We start from the raw sequence: 25,298 nt of genomic DNA, 5'->3' as shown, positions 1-25,298 counted from the left end.
AAATGAAATTTCCTTTTTCATTCCATGGTGCAGTGTGGGCAATTCTAGAGCATGAGCTCAGGAAGTGAGGAATTGGACAGAAAGCAGTGAATCCCAGAGGTGAGAGGCTCAGCAGCATCACTGGGTCACAAAAGCACTGAAACCCTGTGCATTTGTGGCTTCTGAATTTCTATTCTGGCTCCACAGTGCTTGCACAGTCCAGAGAAAATGGACTTGAGTGGCCTCACCTCTAAATTAGCAAAGCTTTTTGGGGTTTTCAGCTCCTGCTGAAGGGCAGCCAGCTCTGGGTTGAAGCACAAATAACAGTGCACCTGCCTGGCAGTGCCAGGGGCCAGGAGATTCTCCCCAGCAGTGGAACTGAGCTCCCAGCCCGTGGCCAGCCCTGCTGACTTCCCAAGAACAGCTCTTTAATGAGCACAACTTGTTCAAACCAAGCCCAAATCCAAACCCAGCTCTGTCCCAAGGCTCGGTGCTGACTCCAGAAACAGAGTGCCACCTACTGAGCCCCACACGGAATCTCCGTCCCCTGCCTGCTGGGGAGGAAGCGCTCCTAAATTCCTTCTGAGTGCTGGAAACCTGTGCTTCTCTGCGGAGTGGCAGCTGCCTTTCCTGGCTCTGGACTGCACACCGGATCAGGTGGCTTGGCAGGAAAGAGGTCGTGCTGCAGTTCCCAGGAGTGCTCTGGGCTGGAAACAGAAATCACCTTTCGGAAAGAGCATTAGGGGAGGTCAGGGTGGCTGGAGCCACCGTGGGAGCAAAGTTTACTCCAGGAACAGCCATTCACAGAGACAGCTGGACAGAGTGAGCAAGAGAAAAAGCATGAGAAGATCCTTCCCTGCCTCTGGAAGCATCACTTCTCCCGCATAGGAGCAGGCTGTTTCTACTGGAGAGTTACAGATTTTGCTCTGCCCTAGAGATAAAGGGAGGAACAAACACGGTGATTCACTGCTCCTAAGCACACTAAGGACATTTAACCAGCAATTCCCTTGTGGGAGGAATTAATTTATTTATAGAGAGTTTGCTCAAAGACCTGTGCACTTGGAAACTTCTTTGCCATGAATACTCACCAGAAAAAGAGTTAAATGAGTTACAAAAATATTCTGAGTGCTGTGTAATGGGAAAGGACCCAGCTAAAGGAAAAGACAAACAGTTTTAATTCCTTCTGACCCTTCTATGCAAATACTCTGCCATCCTGACTAAAGCCCCTGGGAGCACTGCTAATTAACCATGCATTCTGACAGCACAGGAGAGCTTGCTGGGTCCCAGCCTCCTCCAGATTTCCCTGGATGCCTGCTTCTCCTGGATGCCTGCTTCTCCTGGATGCCTGCTTCTACTGGATGCCTGCTTCTCCTGAATGCCTGCTTCTACTGGATGCCTGCTTCTCCTGGATGCCTGCTTCTACTGGATGCCTGTATCTCCTGGATGCCTGTATCTCCTGGATGCCTGCTTCTCCTGCAGCCTCGCTGGCTCCCGGCTGCTCCTGGACTCGGGGGCACCAACCGCAGGGCACTGCCAGGCATGGAGAACCAAGAGTGGGGACCCAGCTGGCTGGGAAAGGGCTGCACCCACAGCACCTCCCCCAGGGATGCTCCAGCACCTCCCTGGTGCCAGCAGGAGCCGGCAGGGCACGCCCCTTCCCTTGGTCACCGCGGGGCTCAGCTGGCTGCAGGTCAGTGGGATGGGACAGGACTCCCATGGAATTCAGTGCCCCGCAGGAGCACAGGGCCTGCGAGAGTGATGGGTTGGAGTGCTGACACAAGCAGGTGGGTGATGGGGAGAGATCCCACCCAGCACAAACGGGGTGTGGGCCCTGCAGCACTTTGCATCTGGATTCCTAAAAGCTCCTGTGCAATCCCTGACAGAATTCCCATTGAATTCAGCTGGCAGTTTTACTCAAGGCAAGATATTCTCCAAGGTCTGCACTTAGCCTTTGACTTAGATTATCTTCAATCTACATAATTGCTCACCTAATCTCCTTCGAGCAGTGCCCAATTCCAAACCCTGTTTCAAGTTTAGAACATATGCTCATATTATTACCTTAAAATATAATTACATGGATTTTGGTAAGTGGAAAATTAAGGAAGCTATTGCTTATGTAATACTTGGAGATGGCATTTGCAGTCCAAGCAAGGAAGTATTTTCATTGCTTCTCTATCATTAATTTTTAAATCTAACACTACATTATTAAACAATAATCAACACCCTACATTTTTCAAAGTAATGTCCAAACATTAATTAAATCCCAGCAGATATAATTAGGAAGGCATTATCATCCTATATTACAGACAGACTATGAGTTACTAAAGATTAAAGAAACTTATTCAGAGGTAGAAGTACTACCCAGCAAATGTGGTTGTCTAGACTCAGGAGAGGTTTCCAGCCATGCCGTAATCTATAATTTGATCAGTAGCAGCAAAGGGGAAATTTCTTCTCTTTTCTACTGTAAAAATATAAATATACACATTACTTAGAGGTATTTTTATTCCAGCAGTAATAGCTGACAATTTGCAAACACCACATTTGAGGCACTGATGGATTTAAGCAATTATAAGTGGGTACATTGTGAATGCTGCCCTTTCTTCAACTCCCAAAACCCAGGGCACTCTATCAATCTGAGCTGCTGCCTCTCTGCTCTGCACCCAGGCTTCCTGCAGGGATGGACACCTGGGTGACATCTGGGGGACCTGGACAGGCTGCACAGGTGGCTCTGTGTGAGCCGCAGCAGACCCTGTAAGGCCAAGTGCTGGTGCTGGGCAAGCCCTGGGATCAATCCAGGCTGGGGATCAATGGATCGAGAGCAGCCTGGGAAAAAGGGACCTGGGGGTCTTGGGGGTGAGAGCTGGAAATGACCCAGGCCTGAATCCCTCCCTGCCCTGGGCTGATCCCCAGCAGCAGGGGAAGGGAAGATTCTGTCCCTCTGCCCCCTCAGGTGAGACCCCACCTGCAGAGCTGCCTCAGCCCTGGGTACCCAGCACAGAGAGGACGTGGAGCTGCTGGAGAGAGTCCAGAGGAGGCCATGGAGATGCTGTGAGGGTGGAGCCCCTCTGCTCTGGAGCCAGGCTGGGAGAGCTGGGAGTGCTCACCTGGAGAAGAGAAGGCTCCAGGGAGACCTCAGGGCCCCTGCCAGGGCCTGAAGGGGCTCAAAGAGAGGAACTGGGGACCTGGGATGGAGGGACAAGATATGGGAGAATGGCTTCCCACTGCCAAAGAGCAGGGTTAGATGGGATACTGGGAAGGAATTTCTGGCTGTGAGGGTGGTGAGGCCCTGGCACAGGTTGCCCAGAGCAGCTGTGGCTGCCCCTGGATCCCTGGAAGTATCCAAGGCCAGCTTGGACACTGGGGCTTGGAGCAGCCTGGGACAGTGGAAGGTGTCCCCATGGCACTGGATGACCTTTAAGGTCCCTTCGAACCCAAACCATTTTATGGATCCACTTGACAGCAAATTTTGCTGGAGAATTCTGAAGAACTGAGGACCAGGAAAGCAGAGCTGATGTCAAAGGCAATCCACCAAGCAGTGGGTTTACCTGAAGGAGGGAACAGCTCAGTGCTCAGGGCCTTTTTCATCAACTATTCCCTCAGGAAAGAGGCAACACCTTCTCCTCATGTGGGCTCTGCTGGGAGGGAGAACAGCCACACGTGGGACACTCTGCTTTGCCTAGGGGAGCTGCCAGAGGAGCCCCCAGAAGCTGCTGGTGACTCTCCTACACAGACACTTCCCTGGCCTCCCTCTCAGTTTGAAACAGGCTTTATGAATCAGCCCAGATGGACAGTCCTGACCTTCAGCGACTTTGCTGGAACATCTTCCTTGTGTTTGCTGCTTTCCTGCCTCAGAAAACCCCGCACTTTGCATTATCTTTGTGCTCAAGTGCACCAGTCAGGAACCACACCACATGAAGTGTTGTTCAAGCATGTGAAAAGCCCCTGGAAGGGAAGCTGCCACCCCTGCTCAGAGGTTTGTTCACTTCCAGGCAGGTGGGAAGTGAGGACAGGACTGAAGTGCCATGGCCAGGACAGCAGCATCCCAGCTGTGAGGTGGATCCTCTGAGGGGGAGTGAACTCACACCCTAAGCTCGGTTTCAAGGATTGAGCAAACCACGTTTGCAGAAAGGCTCCTGGAGGCTGGAGTGCTGCTGCCTGCCTTGCATCTGTCCTGGGATAATGAGGGTCCATCCAATCTGTGAGGTCCTAACCCTGCAAGGGGCTCCACAGGACCTGGATTAGCATTTCCCAGGATTTCTGTTCAATTGGATGAACACCTGCTCCCAGTCCTGGCTCTGCAGACAAACTGGACCAGCCAGAACCTGCACTTTCATTCCCAGTCACTCTGAACCATACCCATGGCACAAGGCTCAGCAAAGTCCCACTGGACTTGGCCCCACAGAGTCAATGCCCACTGTCCTCTGCTCCTGCTGCCTTCCTGCCTGCAGATACCAGCCTAACAAATTAAAGCCTATCTTAAATCTATACTTAGAACCCAATCTTCCCAGAAAAGTAAAAATAAACAAGATTTCATTTCTCTCACAGAACCAGAGATAGCCACAAGAGACTCGGTTTGTTCCGGCTCTAAATTTGGAGCATGGAGGCCAATAGAGCACACATCCCACTTCTGACTAAAGCAGCATTATTAATATTTTCTCACTTGCTTGGACACAGCTATTAATATCTTATGGAGAATTCCCCTGCAACAAGCTGCAGAAGCAGTGAAATTTTTATGGTACTACTCCTAGGAAAGCTTATCCCCTTCTCTGTCTGAAGGCCCAAAGGAGCAGCATTTACACACTGAACCCGGACAATTTATTGTTGTTCTCACAGCACCACCGAGGTGAGCACAGATATAAATTGTCCTGCAGTGGGAATTCACTGCAGCAGGGGCTGGAGACACCATTTGAGGATGGAATGGTGCAGATTCCCTGGGATGTTTACAGGATTCCTTGGGAAGGGAGGCAGGGCAGTGCAGCCACCATCAGCCCCATGTCCGGAGGACTCCTGTCCCCATGGAAGCTCAGACCATTTTGGTTCACACCACTGCACAAAGCAGGTTTCACTCCATGGCTGGCTCACCAGACCCCACCAGAAGGAAGGAACCTCCCACCCCACACCCTCCAGGGGTAGAGAATTCAGCACCACATTCTGTTTGCAGCATTGAGCCAAAGCTGTAGGGCTAGGACAAAGCAGAGTTAACCCCTCTTCATGCCCCACCCTACTGCACTCACAAACCTTTGTGGATTCCCCTGTCCCTGCCCACCTGCAGCTGAGTCCTCGGGGTCTATCTCCAAGGTGGTGGATGTGCATTGATTGCAGAGTTCCCAGAATACATTATGCATGAGCTGCCACCTCAGGGCCTGGCAATTCTGCACTGTTTGATCTCCTGAAATCTCCTGCTTGTATGAATATGGAAAAGTTCCTCTTTGTTTGCTGCCCATTGATCCACACATTGACCCTTCTCCTGTGTACATTTATCTCTGATAATTTAATAATGAAAAAGACCAATAAAGTGAGGAAGGGAAGGAAGCCCCTTCAGGGGGACCCATTGCCATGGAAACGTGCCATATGTTGCTGCTGTAGAGAAGGGATGGATCAATAAGGGCTGCAGCCTCCAAGCCATCAGGAACATGTTGTGGAATGTGAAGGATTAAAGCCTACAGACATGCATAAGTTGTGACATGATGAAGTTCAGGCCCTGGCCCACATCCACCATCCATGAGTCTAACCCCAGGCAGGGAGGACCTGCACCAGGGATCTCTGAGCTGTCTCAAAGAGCAGCAGGACTGGGGAAGGGTTTGGTTTGTACACAGGGACAGGAAGGAAAAGGATTGTCTATAGATGTTGTAGATATGTATGATATACAGGATAGATATGGTATCTATCATATCATCACAGAATCAGAGTGGTTTGGGTTGAAGGGTCCTTACAGCCCACACAGTGCCACCCCCTGCCATGGGCAGGGATACCTCCCACTAGCCCAGGGTCCTCCAAGCTGGCCACGGGCACTTCCAGGGATCCAGGGGCAGCCACAGCTGCTCTGGACACCCTGTGCCAGGGCCTCCCCACCCTCCCAGGGAGGAATTCCTCCCCAGTATCCCATCTAACCCTGTCCTGTCCCTCCAGGCCCTTGTCCAAAGTCTCTCTCCATCTCCCTTGTCAGCTCCTTCAGGCACTGCAAGGCCACAGTGAGGTCACCCCGAAGCTCCTCCTCTCCAGGTGAACAATCCCATCTCTCCCAGCAGAGCTGCTCCATCCCTCTGATGATCCTGGTGCCTCCTCTGGCCCGGCTGCAGCAGCTCCAGGTCCTTGCTGTGCTGAGCCCCAGGGCTGGCGCAGCTCTGCAGGTGGGGGTCTCACCTGAGAGGGGCAGAATCCCCCCTGCCCTGCTGCCCAGGCTGGGGCTCAGCCCAGGGCAGGGGGCTCTGGAGATGTCTCTTAGTTCAGAGCTGCTCCAAGAGTGGCACAGGACACACGTCACCGACACCAGGGACCTTCCACACTCATCTCCTTGGGAAGTCACAGGGATGACAGGCTGACTTCTAAACTACTTTGTGTTGACATGTTTGTCTTGACATAATATGGGTTTATGTGAGCTGAGGATGTCACTCTCACCACTAGGAAGCCAAATTTACTAAAATTAAACACCAAAATAAGGCAGAGAAATGACATGAGTCACACAACTAGGTAAGAATCACAGTTTGGGGAGTGGGGGGTGTGGAGGGGACACTGCAGTGCTTTCTGCCTTGCACTGACACATTTATGCCCTCATACTCTGCTGTTGTCCCCAGGGAAGTGACAAACCCTGCTAAGTCATCTGCCAGCTGAGAACAAGACTTCCCACCACCCGAGACGCTAAAAATGTTCCTCCTGGGCATTGCTGTGCCCCAGCTCCTGAGGGTTGGGACTCACAGGGCCCCCAAAGGAAAGTGGAGTCCCTTAACGGCTTCCCACTGCCAGGGGGCAGGGATGGATGGGATATTGGGAAGGAATTGTTCCCTGTGAGGGTGCTGAGGCCCTGGCACAGGGTGCCAGAGAAGCTGTGGCTGCCCCTGGATCCCTGGAAGTGTCCAAGGCCAAGCTGGACAGGGCTTGGAGCACCTTGGGATAGTGAAAGGTTGCCTTGACCATGGCAGGGGTGGAATGGGATGAGCTTTAAACCATTCATGGATTCTGTGATCATTCCAACATCCAGACTCTTCTCGAGTCCAGAGCCCAGGTTTGGGATACCTGCCATAACCTTTGAAGCATGCAGCACCAGGACAACCATCCCCACAGGTAACTCACCCAGGTACCACATTTGTGTGTGCCCAGCTGAGCCCTGGGCCAGTCACATCAGCCACCCCACAAGGAAAACCCAAAAAGCACCAGGAGAGCTCCCAGTGCCTGAGGATGGATCAAACCTGAAGCTGCTGCTCAGCTGCATGATTTACTCCAGCTCTGCTCCCAGGCACACGTGCTCTCTCAGCCTCTCTCCAACTTGCACAGCTCCCAGGATTTATGTCTGAGACAGGGAACAGCATCTGCCAGACCTCAGCACCGTGCACACATTCCTGCTGGGTGAGCCCTGGCCGTGCCAGATGGGGCAGGGAGGAAAGCCAGACCTCTGTCCTGGCTAATGGCAGCACAGGAATGCTCAAAGCTGCCACAAAGAGGTGACAGAAAGCAGTTTGGGGTTTCCAATGGTCTGCTGGAATGATCATATTCAAAGCTAACTCCCTCTAAAGGATCCAAACTCCCTAAAGCACATGTTCAGTAAGGACAGGGAAAGCCAGAGTGACAGAAGGTGCTGGCTGCATGTGGCTGTCACCCCTGGCAAGGACAGCTCCCCACAGCCCTGAGGGTTACACGGCACAAGTGAAGAACTCCTGCAGGAGAGGGGTCACTCCTGGGCAAATCCCTTTTTTCCCAGGTGTGGCTTTGGGGTTAAACACACTCTGGCCAACAGGGATGGCCAGGTTTTAATGTGGATTTTCTGCACCCAGTGAATATGGCTCAGGCCTTAGGGGCAGTGCCAAAGGAGCAATGTTTAAGGAGCATGGATTGGGATGGATGAAGCCCATACTAGGTTGTGTTTCAGACCTTCAGCTCCTCGTGATCCACATTACTTTCTGGGAATCCTCAGTGGTTTGCATCCTTGCTTTTAGCCCTGGTGGGAAATGTTCCTGCTGGCACCTTGTTCCAGACAAGGCTCACACCCAGTGATGCCAGAGCCTCTTTCCATGGGGAAGGAGTGGGGTGGAAGGAGTAAAGCACCTGAAAAGGTAACCAGGCACGGCCTGTGTGTACTTCAGCTTCCAAAGCACAAAATGCTTCTCCTGCCCAGCTCTCCTGCTGCTCAATTCAGACTCTTGTTTGTAATGAGTTATTCAGGCTGCAATGGAGCACAATGAATCTTCAAAAAGACTAATGCTGCTGGGATCCTGGGGCTATTCAGGTAGCCCAGACCCCAGACAAGAGATGAATCACCTTCTAAAAATGCAGCAGTTAAGGAAAAAAAAAAAGTCCAATTGCTTCTGATTATTTTCAGTCTCAGAAGAAACATACTGTACTGAGGCTGTGCTTACCTAAGGCATCCACGTGAATCCACTATCCCTCCCCCTGGAATGGCTGCTGAATTAATTACTGCCTGTACTGAAGCACTGAGGAGCTCCCCAGAGACTGGCTCCCTTTTGACCTCAAAGCTTTTTAGGGCAGGAGGCTGAGTCTCCCCACCAGCATCTGCCAGCTGGGAAACTGAGGCACAGAGGGGTGGATACTGCAGAGGGCCTCACTCCCTCAGCAGAACAAAGAGGAGAGAGCAGGAATGCTGACATCCAATCCAGAGTGTGAAGAGCACTCAGCTCTGAGCTTCAGATCCCCCAAGGCCCTTCCAGGTCCTGAGGAATTGGTACTGTCCCTCCAAATGTGCTGGGCTGACTGGATTGAGGAAACCCAGCAGGAACTGAGGGGGGCAGGAGACTGAGGGAGAAGGAGCAGGGCTTGGTGCACACCCTGGGACAGCAGAACGAAAAACTCACACAGTGGATGTGTAAAACACATCCTCCCCAGAAAGGACAGTGTCACACCCCTGCCCACAGAGGATGCTCTGAATCACAATTAGAGGCAATATAAAGAATTCAGTGGCCACATTCAGGATATTTAAGGCCTTTCCCCTCCTGTCAGACTGGCAGGAGGAAAGTGGGCTTTTCACCTGCCTGTGTGACATGGAATGTGCTACACACACTCCTGGAAAGGAGCATGGGAGCGTGTGCTGGGGATCCAGGCACTTCCACCCAGCACCCCCTGCCCTCTGCCAAGACCTGGGATGCTGCTGCATCTCTCCAGGACATGCTGCAAACTTTCTGACTTGTGGTGTGGTGGGGACTCCCAGGGGGGTCTCCTTTATCAAAACTTGCAGGCTCTCTGTGACCCACAGAGTCCTCTCCAGCCATTTGTTCCCATCAAGAAACTTTCTAGAGCAAGCTGGAGCTGCAGCCCCTTCTCTCCTCAGCATCCCAAACCCCAGCAGGATAAGGGGGGTTCTGTAAGCTTGCTGTGACCCTGCTGTGCAGTGCTGCTCCTCTACCATACAGAGTGGCAGGACAGGCAGACAAACAGTGATGGGCACCATGAAAAATGCTCAGATAAATCTTTTCCACTATGGGCTGGACTTGCCCTGCTCTATTTAAGTCAATGGAACAAAGCTATTGAGCCCTGAGGGAGCAAGTGCCAACCCCAAATCATTTCTTTGATTAATTGTTCTTGGGAAGGAAGAATTCATTAAGCATTCCGCTCAGCAATTAGAAATAAATATATTTTTAGAATGAACAACCTGCCAGAAACAAGTTGTTTCAGAAATATATTCAGCTTGATGCATCAATACAGAGTGAGGAGGCTCCAGCCTGCCAGAGGGACAGGCTGGGAAAGGGACACTGCAGGGACAGGCAAGACAGCTCCTTGTGATGTCTGCAGCACTCAGGTTCAGTCTGCATGAGCAACCCAAGAGGTAATAAAGGAGCCTTTTCTCTATATTCCTATTCCAGCCATAAGCTGGGAATAGATCTCCCTGCTATTTCACAGGAATATGACAAAGCTATTCCTACACACAGCTGGGGCAGAGCAGATATGAGAGCCATGAAAAGCCAACAAATAACAACACCCCCCTTGTATTTCCACTTTGGCACAAGGCTCAGACAAGCTACAAGGGCAATGTGAAATAACAACCTCTGTAAGGAGTTTGGGACACATAATTGCCACAGCCTTTAGATGTGAGACAAGCTGACACGGTAAATGGTTACCACAGCAGGACAGGAGCTGCTCCAAGGCAGTGACAGCCAAACCCTTCCCTGGTCACTGAAGGTACCACTAAATGTGGTGTAAGGGCTTATTTTCAATTTTAAATCCATACTTCAAGGCAGGAACTCAGTACAGGCTCTGTTCATGCCTGAGCACAGAGAACCACGTGGAACTGTGAGACGAGCACTTTGCCCTCCCCACCAGCCTAGAAAAATCTACTTGTGATCCTGAGTGCAGAAGAGGAAACCCTAAAAGAACCTAAACATGCTCTGGGATCTGAGAGTCACAGCCACAAAAGACAATTCCAGGCTTTTAAGTTTTGTGCCTTAAAAGAAAAGACAAGTCTTATCCTTTGGTTGTGGTGCCTAGAGGCAAGTCTGTTCCCTGCCCTGTTTTGGGAATGTAGGATGGCAGCAGTGTCTCAATGAATTCCAGCTTTCCCAAGAAGAACACACTCTCAAAGGGCCCTCTTCGCTAAAACATGAAACATCCTTGTAGTTTTTCCTTCTGCACACACAGGACCCAATTTCAAGGCCGCTGCAGCAGGCTCAGCCTTTGATTTCAGCAGGGATGTGCTGGGATATCACATAAATTGGCTGGGAACTCGTGCACTCCCATCATGATTACATGATTTCTGTGGTTTTCTTCCTTTTAGTTAATCCATTCCTGCTTAAGCTCAGAGTAAGACAAGAGCCAGGGCTTTGCTCTTGTTCTTTCACGCCAGCAGAAATGTCTGTGCTGTGCCTCAGCCCAGCTGGGAGCCCTGGCACTGGGAGGCCACAGGGAGGCTGAGGAAGAGGAGGAGGAAGATGGGTCAGTGGTGAGGGTACCTGGGAAAGCTCTCTAGTCACTGCAGTGGGGAATAACAGAGGGTCTTGGACTGGAGGCCAGGAAAAGCAGGGAGCAGATCAGCTCTGCTCTCAAGTGTATCCAAACTCATATTAGTTCATTAGATATTCAGACAGTAAATTAGGGATCTCCTTCAGGAAAGGCATCCTTGAATCAGAAATAGCTGTTTTGTGGGCAAAGAGCTGAAAATTCAGAGCTCTGAACCACTTCCACTGTAGCAAGAGAGCCCCAGGCTGGCTGAATCCTGCCTCGAAAAGCCACTGCACAAGCACCAAGCTGGGAGTGGAGTCTGGGATCAGTGACAGCAGTGCAGCACCAGCAGGTCCCATGCAGTGCCAGCACAGGGCCTGGATGGAATTTGGGGATCCTGTATGGGGACACATGGCCTGAGGTGCTTCCAAGGGGGGAAACTCATCCCCAGGGCCATTCTCTCCTGGGAATTTGGCTCCACTAATGAGCCTCATTTCACAGGAATGGTGATCAACCCTCCTGCATCCACAAGAATGCCTGGAAGAATGATCTCACCCAGCCCTGCAGCTGAGGGAAATGCAGCAGAACCACTGCAGCTCCAGGGCAGGGGCTGAGCAAAGCTGGAGTATCTGAACTGCACTGCCCTTACTCACAGTGTCACCTGCCTGCCTGCAAAGGTCACGAGCTGCTCTGCCAAAGCCATGGGGGTTTATGATCTAGGTAGTTAATATTACTGCAAAACTCCTTTTTTGGAATACCCTTCCTCTCCCTGAGCCAGCCAGGGCCATACTTTGCCTAGGAAAAGCAAGTTTTGCACGAGCTTGTGAAGAATTCTCTGCTCTCCTCTTGTGCCCAGCTATAGGAAAGTCGTGCTCCTCTCTGACCCATACCACTAGAGGAATTCTTTTTCCCTAATTGGGCTGCAGATCTTAGGATCCCAGTTTGGGGCAGGCACTAGTTTCCACTGACCTGTCCTAACTTCAAAGAGCTGCCCTTTCCTCAGAAAAATCTTGGGCATGGGGGTGTGGAGAGAAAGCAGGGCTGGAAGCTTTGGGCCAGGCTGAGGAAATGGGAGGGCCCAACTCCTGGCACCTAGTTGAGCTCTTTGACAGCCTGTCTCTGCACCTCTTATCCGGGAGAGTGGGCAGAAATGCTGCTGGCCTGCCACTCCTGAGAGAGTGTGTGATGATTGCACTGGAAGTGCTTGTGAACAGCTCAGCCCTGTGAGAGCAATACCCCTGAACGGCTGCCAAGCCCCACAGGGGTTTCATCCCTGACTTCATCCAGCAATGTCCCACAGCCACGCTCATGGACCGCATTGTCTCCCATCCCAATGGACACACCAGCACCTCTGGCATTTCCTCTCCACCTGCAAAGAGGCTTGTGCTGATGAGGGGGCTGAGCTTTGGAGGAATTACACTGCTTTTTGTCCTGCTTTTACATCCCAGCTATGGGAAACACAGGGTGGAAATGCTTCTGAGGGGGTTTAGGGTGGGAGGAAGAGCAAAAGACAGGTGGTGGTGGTGGTCTGAAGTGGGAACGCCCATGCTGTGGTAGCAGGCAGAGGGATCTCTGTGCAGGTGTCTGAGGGGCTCAGCTCTGCCTTACACTGCTCCCAGCATTCCCAAGGCACTTTATTATCAGCTGCACCCCCGGTGTTACGCATTCATTTCTACAGCAGACTCATTCACACACACACAACACACCCACCCACATGCAGCAATGGCTAGACAGACACAAAGCATGCAGCAGCCAATTATTTGGGGTGGGAACAGCTTGCATGAGCTCATGATGAAGCTTAGCCTTAATTCTGCTGAGCTGGAGAGGCTAGAGCTGTGCTCTGCTCTCCTGACTGACTGCGGAGCGCAGAGCAGGGCAGATGATGTCAAGGCAAATCTTTTTTTGTCTGCAGTGCAGATTTGGCTGTGTGAATTTACTTGCAAATGAGGCTTCCAGATCCCCTGTTGGAAAGCAGGAGTCCTAGGCCATACCCACAGCTGCCACTGTTAGCCCAAATTCCTGCTCATGCTGCAGAAGGGGTTGCCTTGGTTTGGAAGGCTTGGGCCCAATTTCCCACCAGGATCTGCAGGCAAGGAAAGCCAGTGGGACTGACAGTGGGATGAGGGAGGAGTGCCTGTGCTGCAGACAATGGGAATAAAGGAGGGGAGACCCCAATAGTGCAACTCTCCCTGTGCTTTCTCAAACTGGGCCCCAAAAGCTGTCCAGAAGCACTCAGGGTTTAGCCAGCAGCCGTGGACACACCTGGAGCCTGACTGAAGCACGTCTGTGAGCCAGATGTGCTTCTTTTTTCCCATTCCCAGCTGTGGCACATGCCTGGATGTCCCAGCCACAGCACACACAGGGAACTGCCCTGACCAGGACTGGCATGGAACACACTGGTGTTTGCACTAAAAGCCAAGGGTCACAACACATCACCTCAAGATCCTCCAGCCACCCAGCCTAAGGGATTGTCCTAAGTCAGGACAGGGATGTTTTGTAGAGCTGCCACACCTTGCAGCTCCTGTGCCACACCAGGTATTTGGGAGTGTTAACTGAAGTCAAGAGTCACATACTCCCAAAGAAAAGGGAAGCACACCCTGCAGTACACATGACTGGTGAGGGAAAGATGGAACATTTTCTTCTTAGAGCATCTCCAAACCCCATGCAGGGGCTGCACAAGTCTCATTGATGGACATAAAGGTAAAATCCATCTTGCCTGCCTCTCCATGCAGGCTTTTTTCCCATCTTTTTCCAGCCTAGTTCTAAACCTGCCAAGACAATAGAGCACCATATATGGAACTGGAGAGTACTGGTAATCTCTTCCCTTATCAAGACACAGGAACTGATGATTCAGAAATCCCCTATTGGTACACTGATCCACTGCTTTTTGGGGTCCTGATAAAAGATGGACAACAGGTGAAACCAAATCTACAGCACTACACAGAAAAGGAGAATCCCAATGAAATCCTCATGAAACTGCCTGGTAGAGACCAACCCCGCCCTTGCTGGTATCTCCTCTGGCATCTGCTGCTACCTTAAAATATTATAGAGTCCCCCAGCATCTTCCATGGCCCCTGGCAGCACCATCAGCCCATTTCTTAAAGCTGGAGAATTCAAGGTATGGAGAATTCAGCTCAGGATGGCTCACAGGTCCAACCTGTATGCCTGCCACTCCTTCCAGCTTGTCCTTCTGTCTGCTAGGCACTGCTTGTCATTCCAAGAGCATCCACAGCTAAATGAGCACAATACGAGTGGCTTTGTATGGGCATCAAGGAGAACAGACCATCATCTGCAGTCTAGACTGGTCCTTCCTCCTGCCCTCCCCACAATTCACAGGAAAATAGAGATGGAAAAATATATTCCTCTTGTTATTAATAGAAGGGTAACTTGTGCATGCATTAGTTCTTTGAAGTGAAAGGGGAAAGGTGAAGTATCAAGAATTTGTGCTTAATGAAAGTGGGTTTGCTATTGTTAAAAAAGCTGCACAGAGCCAGGCATCATTATCTTTTTTCTTATCTCCTGGGCTGTTGGGAGAGCTGGTCCAGGACATGGCAGAGTGAGGCGGGCACCGCCCAGCTGTGCCCCATGTGTCCCTGAGCTGGCTCTGCACCTGGACACAACGGGGCACAGGGAAGGGCTGCCCTGCCCCCAGTGCCCCCGAGAGGCACAACTCCCCTGCTGAGAGGTGTCAGTGCAGAGCTGAGCCCCTTGCCCTGACACCACCGGGAAGGACAGGGTTTGTGGAGTCCCCCAGTCTCTGGAATGCAGCTGTTATCTCCTCCCCAGCACTGATAACTGCCAGACGCTGCTTTCCCACACCCAGCACATCCAAATGGATCTCCCCGGGTTTTCCATGCCCTCCCCGTGCTCAGATGGGATGAGGATCACACTGTAACAGTGCCCAGGTTCTGACCAGGAACAGGCAGAGTTCCTGTGCTCCCAGTTCACAGTGGGACGAGGGAGGAGTGCCTGTGCTGCAGACACGGCAGCAGAGGAGCCCATCACAATGGGAATAAAGGAGAGGAGACCCCAATAGTGCAGCTTTCCTTGTGGTTTCCAGTTACTGCCTGCACAGCTCCTGATTGCCTGGCACACACAAACACCCTGAGCACAGCTGTGACAAGGAAAAACCAGGAGTTAGAGCTCCTGCACCGAGTCAGCTGGCAACCTGCAGCTCCTCTCCTGCCTCTGAGCTCTGGAACAATGCATGCACACACACAGACAACCTCTCCATCCAAAGAGGCCGCGAGTTAAATCCTTAATTAGCCCATTTGGACGAGTCACCACAAATGAGATTAGCTCTCTGCATTGCTGGGGAAGCTGCTGTGCCCCTGGAACGTGGAAGTGGTGGGCCCTCAAGCTGACCTTGGAATTCCCCCTTGGCTGCTCATCTGCTTTGCTCTCACGGCAGTGTCTTCCCCTGCTGCCTGCAGCATCTCCTCAGGAGATAAGAGCCTGGTTTTCCTCCAGCCTGGTGCTAACACCAGGCACGCAGTGACCACATTTGATACTGCACACAATGCAGTTAGCAAAGGGATACTTCCCAGCTAGCAAAGCATTCAGCATGGGAAAGGGGCAGGAAAAGGTCTCTCTAAGAGCACCTTGCTAGCCCAGGACACATCTGCTCCCTCTGCTGTGTTTCTGGAGTCCTGAGTGCTGTGTCTGCTGACAAACCCGGGCTTGGTGCTGTCGGCACTGCAGAGCTGCACGGAGCCAAGCTGCGTCCTGCTCTGCCCTGAGCCTCACCAAAGCCCAGCCTGCTCGAGGGGGCCTGAGTGCTCCTCACTGCTCCTCCTGGACAGCAGCTCGGACTTTGAACTGGCAGGGATGCCAGGGTAAGAGCCCTTGTCCTGCCCTGCAGGCTCAGGAGTGACAGGTTTACAGCCAAGCAGCGCTCAGCTCCGTGGGGATGAGCTCTGCAGTGCTGCTGGGGGGAGAGGTCATCCAAACGTTTCAGAAAGGATCTTAAATCAACCCTGTTCACCATAATGACTCTGACTCTTCAGGAAATCTCCTGAATCTCCAACCATCCAAAAGGCAATGATGTCACCAGCTGGGGGCTGCCTGGCTTGCAAGATGGTTGTGGACACTGCACCTGCATGCACAGCCACAGGAAAGCACATGGGACACACACCTGTGAAGGAGGAGGACAGCACCTGGATCCTTCCACATGGAAATAAGCCCATGCTTCCTTACACACCCAGCAAGGGATGCAAGAGATCTGTTAGAGCTGGTGATGTTCTTAATTCTTCCTCCTGGCCTTGAGTTCTGAGAATGCTCTTATCCCTCCTCAAAGCCTGGCCTGTGTTCAGCCACAGAGCTCGTGGCACACACACTTTGGGGGCAAATCTCAAGTAGCCACTTCCCTGCAGTCTGACCTTTCCCTCACACTCAGCAGTGGAAATGGGCTTTTTGAAGTTCTCAAAAGGAGCTGGCACCTTGCTTTTTGAGTGACATTCATCTGTAGGTAAATTGATTTAATAGCTTGTTAGAGTGCCAATTAGAACCAACAATAACTCAATTGACCTATAACTGCCTTGGCACCAACACAGTTTTCAAAAATAAGAGAAAGGAGGAAATCTCTGCTCTGGCAAAGATGAGAGCTCAGATAGTTGGTTTCCAGAGCAAACTGAGGGATTCATGGGCTTGCTAATGAGATGCTCATAACACATCAGAAACAAAGACAAATTTCAATGGTTTCAAGCTAAAATGACACTATGTTATCTCCAGACAAAGATCACTCTTTTATCTCTATAATAAATGGATTTCAGCGCAGCAGCAGTGACTCTAGAGCAGAAGAAACCTCAGTGCCACAGAAAGCACTAGCACAGTTACCTAACCAGAATAAGACTGGATTGAAACCCCAAGTTTACCTCCTTAAAATAGTGCTGCAAAGTCCTACACTGACTCTGTGGGTTTTACCCTCAGAAACCACATTTTTCCTTCAAATAAAATCTGTTTCATTCTCCTGCAGTGGAGAATGTGCTCCCAGACAAATTCATCACGTTAAATGCTTAGGTCTGAGGATTGAGATCTTTCAAGTTTAAAAACTAGAAAATGGGTAGCTTTTGTCTAAACATTGGCAGTGTCCAAGGATAAGGAGAAGGATAATGTGGAAGGGTTTTTAATTACTGGGAAAAATGATCCATTCTTAAGTCAGGAATAGGATGCAGAAAACTGAGATTGTTCAAAGTGTCAGAAGGACAATAGCAACTAAGAATATGTAGGAGGAAAAGGAATTGATTTGCAGAGACCCACCCAGAGAAAAAGCTGAAGGATAAGGACGGAGACTGGAAGTGGACTGAGTAAATGCCAACCCAACACACTGGAACATGGTAAGGGGTGAAGGGGAGAGGCATTACTGCAAACAAGGTGGAAATCAGTGATCAGATGAGAAAGAAGCTGGATATTGGCATCTAGGACTGGCTGGACAAGATAGCTGCCACGAGGAGCCTAGAAAACAGAGCTGGCACTGGTGGGATGAGAAACATAAACTTCAAGTTTGATGGGGAAGACAACAGGTTGGAGAGAGTGGGGCTGAAGGTGAGAAGGAGAAAACAAGCAGGGAATTACAACAGGCAGACTGTGTTTTCTTTGGAGCCTGGAGTAGCCCTGGAATGTGGTGCAGCATCTTTCCTTTGCTGTAGCTCTGCTCCAGGGAGCCTCATTCAGAGCAGAGGGCAGTGCAGCACAGCCTTGAGCAGCTCCACACCTGCTAATGACCCCAGAGATATACCAAAGGGAGAGACTGAGGTGTTTTGAAAACCCTAACAACTCTACGAAAAACTGCCTTAAAAATCAGACTGCAAAGTCAAAAACTTGGGGTGGGAAACAGCAGACAGGAGCTTGGCTGTGCTGTTACAGTCAGGACATGGATCAAACCAGTGCATCCCAGAGAATTCCTGCCTCCTCCAAGGTGGGAGGGTGAGCTTGGGGCAGGCGTGTGCAGGAGGAGATTTTCTGTAGGAGCCCGTTTCTTGCCCAGCCTGGCAGGTTTGCAGTGGAAGAGAGAAGGAACTGCAGGTAGGATGTGATGGCCAGGGCAGGTGAGCAGAGCCCCGGAGCCTCCCCCTCTGCCAGAAAGCTCCTGCAGAAGTGTCAGGCAAGGAGCCCAATCCCAAGCTGTAGCTGCAATAATACTCTGAGATGAGGATGGGAGAGAACACGATGTCATTGTTTACAGCAGCGATTATTTTTTGCTATAACAACAGACAAACCAACAAGTAGCAGAGGCTTGGGAAGAGGGTGGGAGGGATGGGCCCATTTCCCAGTCTGGCTGCTCACAGAGAGCCAGCCTAAGAAATGGTCCAAACCAGAATGTGCCCAGTCCTCTCAAGGCACCCATGGCTCCTCACACAGGTCCTCATTAGCCCTTCTGAGCGCCAGGGATGGCCCATTCCCTGCAGAGCCACCAGGGCAGAGCTCTGACCAAGGGCAATGCTGTGGGAGGCCTCCTGCTCTGCACAACTGGGCCTCAGTTGCACCACACCCAGGTCAGGGATGGTTTCACCTCAATCCCCACCAGTCTGTGCCACCTCACTATAAGCTGGGGATGATATTTGCAATTTCCTTGCTGTCAGGAAGTGAATTAAACATTTATTGCTAGCATAGTGAGTATTTTGTAAAGCCATGAGAAAATTAACCTTTTTTTTCACATCAGGATCTGAATAAGATATAATAAATAAGATATATTATCTTACAAGAAGAGATGGAGAAAACATTAAATTGTTTTTCCCAAAGGAGCCATCCCTGAGTGTACTGAGGGAGGAGCTTCTCTGGGGGAGATAATGTCTTCATCTGTTGGCAGAGACTGGTATGAAGGGCCTGGCTTAAGTTTATGCAAAAATCTTAACCATAGCTCTTTGTTAAATCTCAGTGCTTGCTTTACTATTTATTTATGTTATTTTATCTCATTTTCTCCATGTGAAAATACCATAATATCAGTTCTAAAATAGTTTACCATGATGACCCACTGAAGTGCTGCCTTTCCTGAGGCCTTCCTGTTTTCCAGCTCAGGCATGTGAACATGTTTCCTACAAAAATATGGACTCCTACACGGACTGTCTAGTGTGGATTTATCCTCTGCCTCCTGACAAGTGAGCTGGGGCACAAAGCCTGCCTTGCCTTTGGACATGGGAAGTACGGATGCAGGAGTTTCACTCCCTTAGCTCATGGTCACAGGTGGAAGAGGTTTTACAGTGACTTCTGTGAGCCAGAGAGAAGTTTGATAAGAGGATCCATGTTTACCCCTGAAAGAGTTTCCTACAAAGGTCCTTGACACAGAAACCAAGAAAGAAAGATAAATAAGAGAAACCTGCAACTGCCTGTTCCAAAAAGCACTTTGTGTCTCGTAACCAATGAACAAAGTGTAAACTTATGAGTTTTGCAAGAATGTATAAAAAGCATGAATGCAGTAATAAAATAAGGTTTGAAGCCTTCTGAAAATGGAGTGTGTTGCTTTTTATTGTGACCGTCTCAACTACGACAGTCACAGAGCCATGGCTCTTCTGCAGCCTGACTGCAAGTCCACTGAAGACAACAGGGACCCAATCCATGTGTTCCGCAGAATTTGGATTATCCTCTGTATGATTCCTGTTGGGATTCCCTTGTTCTGCTCCAGCAAAGTGCCCTAGGAATTGCCTGGGAAGTTCTCTACAGCAAAGGCAGAGGGATCTGTCCCCAGCCTCCAACGTTCAGCGTCCCCCTGCCACCCCAGGGACACACCATCACCACAGAGAGGAGGAGAAGAGAGCCAAGCCTGGGAGCTGCCCCCTCCAAACCCAGCCAGTCCAACGCCTGGCACAGGTCCTGCCACCAAAGGCACTGCTCCCTGCCCTTTCCCTGAGGCAGAAATCCCAAGTGCTGCACATCCTGCTCTGTGCCGGGCACTTGGAGCAAAGGGCAAGTCATGGACTGAGCGTCTGGGTGTGGGCAGGAGTGGAGGGAGGGCAGCACAAGGAGCAGCACTTTGGGCAGGAGATGGACAAAAGGGCATTATTGCCTGAGGGCAGGGAGCAACCCCCACCCAAGGGAGCTGCCACAGTCAGTCAGCACTGCTGGACTCTTCACCAATTGTTTACCCTTCTAAAGCATGGGGAAAAGCTTCCCAGCGAGAACAGTGTGCACAGCCAGAACAGCGCTCCGAGAGGCACTGGAAATCAGGTCTGCTCAGGAGAGTGGGAAAGGTGAACACATCCCTCCCATTTCTGCTCCATCCTACAGTGCTACTGGGTTCAATTCTTAGGACTGTAATTAGTAAATCCCAGTGATTCCCCCCGAGAAGGGAGGCTGAGGGACACTGCAGCATGAAGGGAAGCAGTGATTTTGCTCTTTCCCCTTATACCTCCCACCTGAGCACCTGGTTTTTGCTGCCACAGAAACCTCCCCAGGGTCCCAGCAGCCAGGGAGCGCTGGCAGAGGAAGCAAACGAAAGAAAGGATCTGTTTGCACACAAGTATTACAAGTAATGGAGAGCAGCGAAAAGAAGAATCCTAAAATCTGTAGTTGGGTGTGCTATTGAACGGAATGTTTGCCATTGTTTTCAAAGAGACAGCAGCTTCTCTTCACTGTGAGGAAGTTAATAGATTACTGGGCAGTGAATAATGTGCAGTTCTATTTACATCCACTGCTGGGACTATTTTGGGCCCTCAGATAGTGTATCTGTTCTCAGGTCTTTCTAAAAGCAGCATGCTACACTTTTTTTGCAATCAATTCTGGGCAGCAGCTACAACCATATGCTTCAGTCAGCTATGAACTAGACAGATCATTGTTTGTCTGGAATTTTTTTATTAAACCAATTGTACTGGATCAATGCTTCCTCTAAGCAATAAAACACAATTCTGTCTACTCAGTGGAAGAGCTTTCAAAGTCACAGATAAATCTTGATCTAGGAAATATAGTGTGGCTCTGCACTGATGTGCAATCAACCACAGATGCAAATGAACTCCAGCTGCCAGCACACACATCTGCACCTCAGAACGGGAGCCAGGATTCTTAGTTTTCATTAGAAATTGCTAAGACACCGTTTAAGTGCTTCTAGAACCAGCCCACTGCATTAGTCAGGAGTACTCAGGGGCACTGAGCTTGATTTTTATAAAAGTCATTTGATGTCTTTTCCCCTCACAATGGACTAAAAGCAGAGATCAACAGAGCCTGAATCTATATTAATTTGTTTTACTCTTGGAGGGTCATAGATTTGCCACTGGAATTAGCCCTGTTAGATGCTAAAATGGTAATTTAATGAGACAATGATGAAAGCCTCTGTTTTATTCCAAATCAGAAACTCCTCTGGAAGGAGAGCACGAAGGAGCAGCGACTCCATGGAGTCGGAGAATTGCACCAATGTCATTTCACAGCAGTGCATCGGCCTGGAGTGTTCCATGCAAACTTCTCAGCTCCAGCTGCCCGGAGCCGGCAGTCACGAGGGCTGGAGCCCCGGAGCCTGGACATGCACCTCGCTCGCAGAGGGGAGGCTGCTTCCTCCAAAGGCACAGAAAGGCAGCTCAGGGTCTAAACCCTTTCTTCACTTTGAAACTTGACCAGCAAACGCTGCTGCACAGCCTTGGTGCCAGCCAAGGGCAGGATAATGGAGCCTCCAAGATCCCAAGAACCGGGATGCGCACCCGGCTGGAACATGGAGCAGTCAGGAATTGCACTGCGTAATTCCCCAAGCACACAACACCCTCCTTTGGGGCACAGATACAGCTCTTGCAAATATTTTGATAAGATCTGCTCTTTGGTGCAATCTGCTGCAATTCCAGAGGTCAAAAAATGTTAGCCATATTCACAGGAGTTCTTTCAAAGAGATATGCTTTAGCAGAGGGCAAGAGGGAACACAAAGCCCAAACAGAAGGTGGGAAGGCTCCCACTCTTCCCTTTCAAGGCAGCCATTGTGCACAGGTCACTTTCCATGGAAGCCCAGTTCTCTAAGCAGCATTCCTATCCAAACAGATCTCCTGCAGGTGACCTAGAAACAGGGGTGAACAAAGGCTCCCTGGAAATATCCCCCCTGAGCAGGCAGTGGTGCATCCAGCTCCTCCGACCTCGGAACATGGCTCCAGACACTCACCCCACTGCCCTGGCCCAGGGGGCAGCAGGGACACAGCCCGTGCTGCTGGGCTGGGCTGGGCTGGGCTGGGCTGGGCTGGGCTGGGCTGGGCTGGGCTGGGCTGGGCTGCTACACCAGCTCACAAGGAAACCAGCCCACCTGGAACGTGCCCCAGGGTACAGACACGCAGCTCCCTGTGCCTTCCCAGCTCCATCAGGGCAGGGGCTGTTATTAACACCAGAGTGCACCCACAGAGCTCTGCACGCACAAACAGCTCCGCGCCAGCGGCTCCGTGCCATCACCCAGCTCAGGGAGCCAGGGCTTGCCAGCAGGCTCCATTCCTTTGGGCCAGGCTAGAAGTGGCCCCATAGCCAAGTGCCTCAGGAATGAAAAGTTACCTCATCATCTTACAGAATAAGCACTGGTTCCGTAGGAACCTTAAAATCCCAAACTCTTGGGACCATCTCACCTTGGGCAAGGTGGTTACCTCATCTCCTGCTGCTGAAGTTTGCCAGGCTGGTTCTGTGCTGAAAACAGGCACAGATATGGAAGGGAATAAATCCACTACAGGGACAGAAGGATATGGAAGCTGAACACTGCTTTTGTCTAGCTCCAGATACAATGCAGAGACTAAACCCCAAATTTCCTGAGGGCGCAACACACAGAGCACACCTTGCTAGAATAACCCAAGAAAACACAGCAGTTAAACTCCAGACTCATGGCAAATACTGCAAATACAGCTGAGAGTATTAAACTGGTTTTGTTCTTTTGAAAGCTGCTCGTTCTCACATTTCAGTTTGGGAGCTATTACTTGGTCAGTCTCACTGGGAGGCAATTTTCTCCTGGTTCCAGTGTAGGATTGGGTAAGGCTGTGCTTGCAAGGACTCTGCATCATGCTGTATCTGCTGGAAACCCTCCTAAGCTCAGTCAGCTGTGTGCTTGGGACACTTGAATGCACTGAATTTAAATGACAGTGCAGTCTTCCAACTCACAGAGCCTTCTAATAACGTTTGTTAATCCAAGCAAATATCAAGGAATGTGGTCAGTGCCAGTGCTGAATCCGCTAAGCATGTGGGCTGCTTGCTAAATCCCTAATAGGTGGTGTCAAGAGGTTTCTGTCATTCCTGCCTTTGGGAGGCCAAATCCACCCTGAAACTCCTTCCTGCAATTATCTCGCTAACTGTATTTGTGGGAATCGTGCATGGTTCCTTGCAGAGTCCACACATTCAATGAAATCACTTAGTGTGACAAAGGTATGTTTGGGTAATATTCTTCTCCTGTGTGCTTTTAAATGTGAGATGTAAAGCCGTTGTAATTAAAGTTGAAGCAATAAACCTTAGCCATTGATTGCACTCAGTAATTAATTATTGATTGCAGTGCTTTACATACATATTGCAGAGGACAGTTCACCTGTGCAGCAGACAGTACTTTGCTCAGAAATACCCAAACACAGCCCCTCTATGCAGAACTGTTCAGGACTTTATAAAAACTGGCTCTAGGGTTTCCAAGTTTATTTCCTTATTAACCTGCACGGAAATGTTGGTGTGGAGTGAGAGCAAGCCACTACTTTGGCAAAGTCAGTGTTAACTATTCCCAATCCAAACTCATTTTGCAAATGAGGATGTACAGATGCAAAAGAGGATCTTTCTCTGTTAAGAACCTTGTTAATGAACCTGCCATCCCCTGCACATCCCAATTCCTGGCAAGCCATGCTGCAGTAAGCCACCTACAAAGCAGCAACAGTAGCAACATCCCTGCCTAACTCTTGGGAAGGAGCAGGGAGAGGACTTGGAGGTGTGAAAATGGGAAGCATCAATCAGGCAGAGCATCCATGGAGATGCAGGACTAGTTAAGATCAGAGATGTAAAGTTGTGCATCAGGTGGGAACAGTTTTTCCTATTTACAACGAACTTACAGAGAGCCTTTCCATTATAAAAACCCAAAGACAACTGGTTTAAAAACAATTTAAAATTGCTAATAGTGTGGGGACACTAAAATGAAGGTGAAATGTAAAGGAAACCTGCAGCTTGTTTGAGTGGAGCAGATCTTGGCTGTGTCCTCCAGCTCCTCTGGCTAGGAAATGACCCAGGAAAGTTCTGTTGGGGTGGGTGCTCTGTGCTGGAGGTGGCATGGGAAGGGGCTGGCCAGCTGTTTTGGAGTGGGCTGGGAAAGGGGGGGTTGGAAAGGGGTGGGCTGTACCTGAAGTCGCTGTAGGGATGGATGATCCAGAACCCGGCAGACTTAACTCTTTCCTGCTCCCTCTCCACGGCCTTCTGGCTGCCAAACATCCTCAAGGAGAATTTGTTGACCCCCGGCTGGAGCATGGCCCCGAACTGCCTCTGCATGAAACCGGCCTGGCCGAGCCTCTGCTCCTCATCTGGGGTGATCTGGTCGCACCCTCCACCTCCCTCCACTTTGATGGAGGTCGAGGAGCAGGCCCGGGGGGGCGGCTGCTGGGGCTCCGGGGGGGAGGCGGGCGCTGGGGGCACAGGCAGCCCCTGCTCCAGCTCCCCGCTGCCGGGGGGGCTCTTGTCCTCCCCGGGAGAGGCCGGCTCCCCCTCACCGCCGATGAGCCGCTTCTCCTCGGCCGCGTCGTGGAGGTGCCTGCTGGTGAGCGAGGACAGGCTCCCTTTGAAGCGGCGGCAGTCCCCGTTGGTGCTGGTCTTGGCGCCCTTGCCGCCGGCCTCCGTCTCCAGCAGGCCGGGGTCCCCCCCTCGGCCGGGGTCGCCCCCGAGGGCCCGGGTGCTCCCAGCAGAGGGCGAAGGCAGTGGCTTGAGCCTGATGCTTTTCCTGCGGGTGTCCTTGTCGCTGTCATCCTCCTCGTCCATGATCGACGCCTTGGGTCCGATCTGCTGGGGCAGGCTGTAGAGCCTCTTGCGCATGGAGGGGGGCAGCTTGTCCATGGCCGCTGCTGCTGCTGCTGCTGCTCGGGGACAGGGAGAGACCCCCCCGCTCTGCCCAGCGAGGGGAACCGGCACTGCCCCCAGGCCCCTGCCCCCGGCTCACGGGGCACGGGGGACCGGGGACTGGCGTGTCATCTCCTTACCAGGCTGTGGCATCCACAGGCTCTGCATCAAAAACAGGCTCTGCATCCAGAAGGGAAGGGAATGAGGGAGGAAAAAAAAAAAAAAAAAAAAAAAAAGAAAAAAAGAGGGAAGGCAAAAAGCTCCCC

At 51.0% G+C, this 25,298-nt stretch overlaps 1 protein-coding gene across 1 annotated transcript in view; it reads right to left on the bottom strand.

Annotated features, from left to right (window-relative positions):
• Positions 1-25,029, bottom strand: part of HCN4 (hyperpolarization activated cyclic nucleotide gated potassium channel 4) — a 97,284-nt gene extending 72,255 nt beyond the window's left edge. Inside the window, exon 1 of the mRNA XM_053987960.1 lies at positions 24,326-25,029. Within this exon, the coding sequence (XP_053843935.1) occupies positions 24,326-25,029 (704 nt within the window). The remainder of the gene's footprint in view (positions 1-24,325) is intronic.
• Between the last annotated feature and the right edge of the window lie 269 nt (positions 25,030-25,298).

This window comes from Vidua macroura, chromosome 12 (genome assembly GCF_024509145.1).
Source record: "Vidua macroura isolate BioBank_ID:100142 chromosome 12, ASM2450914v1, whole genome shotgun sequence".
Classification (NCBI taxonomy): domain Eukaryota; kingdom Metazoa; phylum Chordata; class Aves; order Passeriformes; family Viduidae; genus Vidua; species Vidua macroura.
Note: the sequence above shows the minus strand (reverse complement) of the source record. Positions and strands in the feature narration are given on the sequence as shown.